This window comes from Vombatus ursinus, unplaced genomic scaffold (genome assembly GCF_900497805.2).
Source record: "Vombatus ursinus unplaced genomic scaffold, bare-nosed wombat genome assembly UNPS02011700.1, whole genome shotgun sequence".
Taxonomy (NCBI): Eukaryota; Metazoa; Chordata; class Mammalia; order Diprotodontia; family Vombatidae; genus Vombatus; species Vombatus ursinus.
This window is the reverse complement of record NW_020951478.1, coordinates 610,706-618,363: the sequence shown is the minus strand read 5'-3', so window position 1 is coordinate 618,363 and position 7,658 is coordinate 610,706. Positions and strand designations below refer to the sequence as shown.

General features: G+C 41.7%; 1 protein-coding gene across 1 annotated transcript in view; it reads right to left on the bottom strand.

The window, feature by feature from the left end:
* RFXAP (regulatory factor X associated protein) overlaps positions 1-7,658 on the bottom strand; it is an 87,240-nt gene that overhangs the window by 6,839 nt on the left and 72,743 nt on the right. The window contains 1 exon segment of the mRNA XM_027856910.1: positions 53-907. Coding sequence (XP_027712711.1) covers positions 53-907 — 855 coding nt within the window.

Below are 7,658 nucleotides of genomic sequence, written 5' to 3'. Positions count from 1 at the left end.
CCGCCGCCGCCGCCGCCGCCGCCCGGGCCTCCGCCGGCCGCGGCCGCCGCGCCGGCCAAGCTCAAGGCCTGATCGCTCTTCTTCTTCTTGTACTTGTCCTTGTACATCTTGTTGCGGTGCTTCTTGCACATCCACGGCTTGCGCTGCTTGGCCACCTGGCTCGTGGTCTCGCTGCAGCCCTCGTAGGTGCACGTCTTGCTCACGCTGCCCCCGCCGCCCCCGCCCGTGCCCCCCGCGGACACCCGGCCGCCTTCGCCGCCCGAGTGGGTCTCCTCGTCCTCCAGTTCCTCTGGGCTGGCCGTGCTCTCGCCGCCCCCCGGCGGGTCGGACGTGTCCAGCAGGTCCGCCTCGTCCTCGGCGGCCTCATCCTCGCCATCTCCCGCCGCTTCACACAGGGGCGTGAGGTTCCCGGCGGCGCTGCCGCTCCTCGGGGTAGGGGTAGGGGTAGGGGTAGGGGTCGGGGTCGCCGAGGCCGCCGGAGCGGGGATCGGCCGCAGGATGGCGCCCGCCGCCTCCTCCTGCCCGCCGCAGGGCTGCATGACCAGTAGGGTGAGCTGCGGCTCCGGGGGAGCGGCGGCGTCCGCTGCCCCCGCCGGCTCGATGCCCTCCTGCGCCTCCGTGGCGCGGCCGCTGGTCGGGGCCGGACGACCCGCTCTCCGGCGTCAGCCCCAGCAGCGCCCGAGAGCGCCAAAGTGCGGCTCAAAGCAACCTTTCTCCCTGCGCCTGCGCGGCCCCAGGCAGCAGGGTGTGAGTATTACAGAGGCGGGCGTTTGAAAGCCTGGCGGGAGAAAGCAGCCAGCCTTTCTGAGGGTCTGCGGGCTGAAGGCAGGCTGGAGAGACTGCGCATGTGCGGCAATGTGGCCTCCGGCTCGTTGACCCGTAGGGGGCGGGGTTACCCGGATGTGCTCTTGAAATCTTATCGGGGGATGCGGATTGGAGGGAATTTTCGTCAGTCATTCGCTTTTTGACCCTCGTTTTTTTTCTTACTGTTGGCTTCTTCACTCTTGCCTGTGTACTCCACATCTCTCACCTATCGAACCTCTCCTTTTTATTAATCAAAAGGAAAACATTCTATTCAGGCCTCTTTTTATTGGTAGCTTAATAATCCTGCTTACTGCCACTGCTCTGATTTTGAAAAGAATGCATACCCACTCTTCCCCCACCCCCATGTTTAAAGTGGGAAAGATTGTTCTGATTCTTTCTCTTTTGGCATAAGTAGAGAAATTTCATCACTTTGGAGTATCCTGTATCAGGCCTTATCGGTATTCTATTTCCATGCAGAATTCAGGTACATTAAATTAAACAAACTACTCCAATGCCTGTTTCCACTTCTGCAATTTAAGGCGTCTTCCTCTCTTAGCTGTGGTTAGCATTAGTGGTTTTGGGCCATTCTGCTTCCCTTTTTTTCTCTACTACTATCCATCTACTAAACTATAAAACATGGTACTCATAATTTCCCCAATTTTTCCTAAAACTCCCTTAAATTTAATTTGTGGATGGTTAGGCCAAACTCTTTTGAGTGGTAATGAATCATTTCCGGGATACTTGGCGGAGTTTAGAAACTTAATGCAACCAACTCAATGTATCCACAAACAGGAGCATCTAGAGGACCTCATTCACCATAAGAAATCCCTCTTTATTTTGGACTAAGGATAGATTTCATCGGGATACCTGAATTTGGAATAAAATATACATCTTTATTTTTACTAACTTTTAACTGAAGTGTAGCATGTCCTTAAATAAAAACATTTTTAAATTAAAAAAATTATTTAAAAAATTATTATGAGAAAGGGTCCATAGGCTTCACCAGACTGCCAAAGGGATCTATTGTTGAGGTCAGATTTGGGATAGCCGTTGTGGTGTGAAAAAATTCACTTGGATGACTTTTTCTTAACTAATGGGAGCTTTTGATTTTATATGAAAAAGCATCATGGGCCCCATTAGCAAGAAGCTAATGAAAGGCCTCGATATTTGGGGGAGTCATGCTTATAGAGAGGTTTCAGAATGATGATGTAGTTTTAGGGTTTTATGTTACTTGAAGATTAAGGAAGAATTTTATGACACAGGATGAGAAGAAAAAAAACAATTCTTTTGGTCTTAGAAGATAAAGAGAAGTTTTGTGGCATTTCAAGATAAAGGGGAAAAGGACTTGAGGACACGCTGAAGTTACTGGATAAGCTCCAGAATAAGCTCCAACCCCTTGGTGGGTGGCTTCACAAAGTACTGGAAAAGCAACCTTTAATATTCTTTTTAACCCTTAGGGCACTGTTTGTATCCACATCACTATGACATAAAAATGATTCAGACCCTCTACTTAGAAAAAGGCAAAAACAAAATTTTAATATAATATATTGATTCCAGTTGGGCAAAATGCATTATTCTTCTCAAAACTTACCACATCTCTCTGTCTATCTCCCCTTTGGCAACTTCTAGACCCTTCATATTATGAGTTCTTAGCACAGTGGATAGAGAGCTGGCTTTGGAGCTGGGTTCAAGTCCTATCTCTGATAAACGGGCCACATGAGTCATTTAACTTCTCAGGATCCCAAGTAACTCTGTTAGACCTATATTAGTGAAAGGAAGTTCCTTGCTTAGAATTTTCTACACCACAACAATGACAAAAATTTAGCTAGTGGACTGTCCTAATTTCAACAGAAGATAGAGCACCTATCTCCTGTTGAAATTAGGGTAATGGAGACATACCTGGTAGTATGACCAGACCAGACCATAAAATCATCTAGGAACTTTGAATAAAAACTGCAGTCAAAGATGCCATCAAATGAAAATCTGAGTGAAAAACAAAATGGTCAGTCATATGGCAAGAGTGAGGCATAACTGGAGCTAAATCCCAGTGCTCTACTTGTGGCAGTATTAGGAGAAAATAAGGGAGTCCCCCTCCCCAATGTTAGGTGGACTTTTGACTTTGAATTGGTTCATGACAAAAACATCAAAGCCCATCTTTTTGACACTAATATTCTCCTAGATCTATCTGAACAAGAATTGTGGGTTACCATAATCTCTAAAGAATCTAAATTATAAATAATGGAAGGTCAATGGAAAAATGCATGGGAGTATCTAAATTGGTTATTACATATCACCAAAAATGATTTTCACACAAGAAATTGTAATAGAGGATTCTGGGAAGATGGTGGAGTAGGTCAGAAAATTCCAAGCTCTCCAAATTTCCTCCACAAACAAATTAGAACATCACCTCAAAGTGAATGTAGAGCGGCAGAAATAAATAAAAGTCGAGTTAAATAAGTTTTCCTCCTGAGACAATTTGAGAGACATCAGGAAAGACCCCCCCCCCCCACCTCTAGGAGTGGAGGTTTGGCCTGAGTGAAGTGAAAAAACACTTCCAGGCAAACTCTACTGAATCAACAAACAACAAGCTTTGGGAGCAGCTGCATCAGGCTACAGTGTTGGCCTCAGGAACTTTCACCTCATGGGCAGTGTGGGCGTTGGACAGCTGAACAGGGAAAGATTGAAGGACTTTCTACTGTCTCAAGCTGCTAGACCCAGCTGTGTTGTCCAGACACAGTCCAGGCTGTGGCTGTGCGCAAGAAGGAATGATCACATGACCAGCAAGTGCAGTGGCAGAGAGCAGGAACCCTGCTGGCTGTGGGCACTTGCAGGAGAGCAGAGTCCCTGGTTTTGGTTCCAGGGCAGAGGGGAGAGCAAAAGTTTGCAGCTGCCAGAGGGACCATAGGGAGCAAGAGCTTTGTGGAAAAGTGTGACAGGAGGTCCTAGCCATGGCCTAAGGGTAGAGAGTAATGCCAGAGGTTGGGTCGTGGGACAGAGCTTAGAAAATGACAGCAAGAAGTACTTGAGGCCTGGTGTACCATTCCCTATGCCTCAGCACTAGAACCTGATTATAATAATAGGCTGCTAAAATAAAATAAAATAAAAAATGAGTAAGCAAAGGAGAAGGAACCTAACCATAGACAACTACTATGGGGATAGAGAAGATTTGGGTTCATATTCAGAAGAAGATAGTGAAGTTAAAAAACATATTCCTTTTTCAAAGAGAAACATCAAATGGTCACAAGCCCCAAAAGAGTTCTTGTAAGAACTTAAAAAAGTACTTCAAAAAATCAAATAAGGAAGATTGAGGAAAAATTAGGGGAAAATAAGAACAATCCAAGAAAATCTGGAAAATTATGAGAAGAAAGTCAACCAACTGAAAAAAGAGATCCAAAAACTTAAGGAAGAAAGTGACTCCTTGAAAATTAGAATTGAGTAAGGGAAAACTAATGATGTTATAAGACAAGAAGAAATAAAATTGAAAGAATGAAAAAACAGAAGAGAATATGAAACATCTCCATAGAAAAACAATTGATCTGGAGAACAGATCCAGGAGAGATAGTATAAGAATTTTTGGACTACCTGAAAGTTAAGATCAAAAAAAGAATCTTGATACAATATTACAGGAAATTAAGGAAAATTGCCCTGATGTTTTAGAACAGGAAGGTAAAAAAAAATTAGGAAAAAACCCAGATCATCACCTGAAAGAGACTGTAAGAGGAGAACTTACAGGAATATCGCAGCCAAGTTTCAAAGCTCCCAAGTTAAGGAGAAAATATTATAAACAACAACAAAAAAAAAACCAATTTAAATACCGTGGAGCTACAATCAGGATGACACATGACCTAGCAGCTTCTGCATTAAAAGACCGCAGGTCTTGGAACACTATATTTCAAGGAGTAAAAGAGCTGGAATTGCAACCAAAAATAACTTACCCAGCAAAGTTAAGTATAATCCTGGACAATAACAACAAAAAAGACATTTAACGAACTAAAAGACTTTCAGGTATTTGTGAGAGAACCTAAAGGAAAATTCGATATGAGATCCAGGGTAAATAAAAGGTAAACATTAAAGAGCAATTATAAGGGACTCAATAATGTCTAACTGTATATTTCTTATGTGTGAAAATGTTATTAGTACTCTTATGATTATCATCATTATTTGGGTAGTTTAAAAAAAGGCTTGGGCTGAGCTTGGTAAGATGGGGTGATTCTAAAAAATAAAATTGAGTATGGAGAGGTAGAAAGGAAGTATTTTATCTAAATGAGGTGTGAAAGGAAGCACTGATAGGAAGAAGCAAGTGAGGGTGAAGGGCTGGTATTGCTGAAACCTTACTCTCATAAGAAGTGAGTTAAAAGGGGAATAGCATATACATCTAGAAGGGTGTAAAAGTTCTAAATTTATAAAGAAATAAAAGGGTAAAGGGATAGGATAAGGGAGAGACTTTTAGAAGAATGTATAAATTAAGAACTGGGAGGTGGGGGAGAGGATAAGAGAAGGACTCTTAGAGGGGTAGGAAGATTAAGGTGGAGGCTAGGGGGTGAGCATAAAGGAGGGACTCTTATAGAGGTGGATAATTAAGGAATAAGAGGGCAAGGTTTTGGTTAGAAATAATAATAGGGATAGGATAAACAGAGTGAGAAGGGTAGTGAGGAAAATTAGGATGGAGGGAAATACACTAGTAATTGTAATTTTGAATGTGAAGGAGATGAATTTACACATAAAATGAAAACTGATAGCAGAATGGATTAAAAATCTGAATTTTACAATATGTTGCTTACAAGAAACAAAAAATGAGAGATACGCATAGAGTTAAAATAAAGGACTGGAGTAGAATTTATTATGCTTCAACTGATGTAAAAAAAAAAAAAGCAGGGGATGGCAATCATGACCTCAGACAAAGTTAAGGCTAGAATAGATTTACTTAAAAGAGATAAACAGGGAAACTACTCTTTGGTCACCAATATTATTCAATAATGTTTTAGACCATTTAAAATAATTGTAATTCATACCTAGAGAAATTCCTGACAGAGCAGATGATGGGAAGGAGCGAAGATGTATGGCTTCCACTCATCTCCTGTAGAAACTCACTAGTCACAAGAGGGGAAGATGGCAATGTCAGTGAATAGTGGAAGCAGCAGTAGCAAAGCTTTATCAGGAAGGAATAAGAAAGGACAGCCACCATTTCACAATAAGAGGGTCGAAAACACCTGGGAAGACTTGTAGGGTCTGATGCTGAGTGAAGTGAGCAGAACCAAGAGAACGCTGTACACAATAACAGCCATGTTGTGCAATGACTAATATTGATAAGCTTAACCCTTCCCAGCAACACAAGGATCTAAGACATCTCCAAAGGCCTCATGATGGAAAATGCTATCCATATCCAAAGAGAGAACTATGGAAGTTGAATTGCTATTTTTTTCTCTTCTGTTGAGTTTTATTTCCTCTTTCTGATGGTTTTAATTTTTACTTTCAACATCACTAATGTGAAAATATGTTTAATAGGAATGTAAATGTATAGCCTATATCAGATTGTGCGCCGTCTTGGGGAGGGTAGTGGAGAGGAAGGGGGAGAAAAATTGTAAACTCCAAAGCATATGGAAGTGATTATTGATAAATCAAAATAAATTAATAAAAATTTTTAAGAAAATAAGAGAGTCGAAGAAGAAAGTTTGGATGGCACATGGCTAGACAGGAACAATACAACCATTCAGACTCCTGGAACCCTGCCCACCCCTCAGCTCACATCCACTGTACTGAGAGAAAATATGACAGATAGGAGAACAAATTCAAGAATATAAGTCAGAATATGGGTCCGAATCAAAGTTTTTACACAATGCTCACATGCAGATCTCCTGGTTAGGCCAACAAAGTTAGAAGACTTAAAAGGACAGAACAGGAATGAACTACATAAAAGGGAGAAGTGGAGTAAGGAATGCAGTCCAGGGTCTTATGGAGGATGATGCTGAGCTCATCTTTGAATATATGATGATGTCATCTTGGGGTCAGTTGGAAGATATGAATGAGAAATTTGAAGACACTGTGGCTATTGATCTGCCCCCTTCAAGAAACTAAAGAGAATGAGTGGAATTGAGGCCAGATTTCTTTGATTCTGCAGCTACCATGGAAGACTATTCAGGATTTGGAATGCCTATGTTCAGAAGTCTGATGAAGAAATTTTATAAATCTGGAACTTTATTATTTAGAGCTAGAGGCCTATGTTCTGTGATAGCTTGTATGAAAAAAAAAACACTTGATGTGATCTGCTTTGTTTTTTAATCAAATGATTAAGGTCAATCTCTTTTTGCAATGACAGAGCAGAAGAGAGGAGTACGTAAATTACAGAAAGGAATGTCAATGAACAGTAGCCTCAAAAAGACTGACCTGAAAAATCATTTGTATTTTAGTACTGGATTATCCCAATACAGATGTGTGTGTTTTTTTTTTCTGGATTGGGTGGGGTGGGGATTTAAAATTTTTAAGACAGCTGTCAAGATAAACACTGTCGTACACTTGTTTTATGAAAACTTAGTGTTGAGTAGAAAAAAAAATTAACTCTATTTTCCTGCTGTACAACTTAAAACTTTTTAACATTTGCCTTTTTATGTTTTAAGAGGTAATCATTTTAATTAAACCTATGCCAGTCAGTCATTAACCAGCAATGATGCTATAAAAGCCAGTCATCCTGGTTGCAGAAGAGTGTTTTTGAACACACTGAATGTGGTTGACATTATGGTCCATGAGCACGGAGAGGAGCAGAACACTGATAGCCCATAGCAAAGCCCTGACCCAGTACACTGCTGCCAAACACACACACACACACACACACACACACACACACACACACACACACA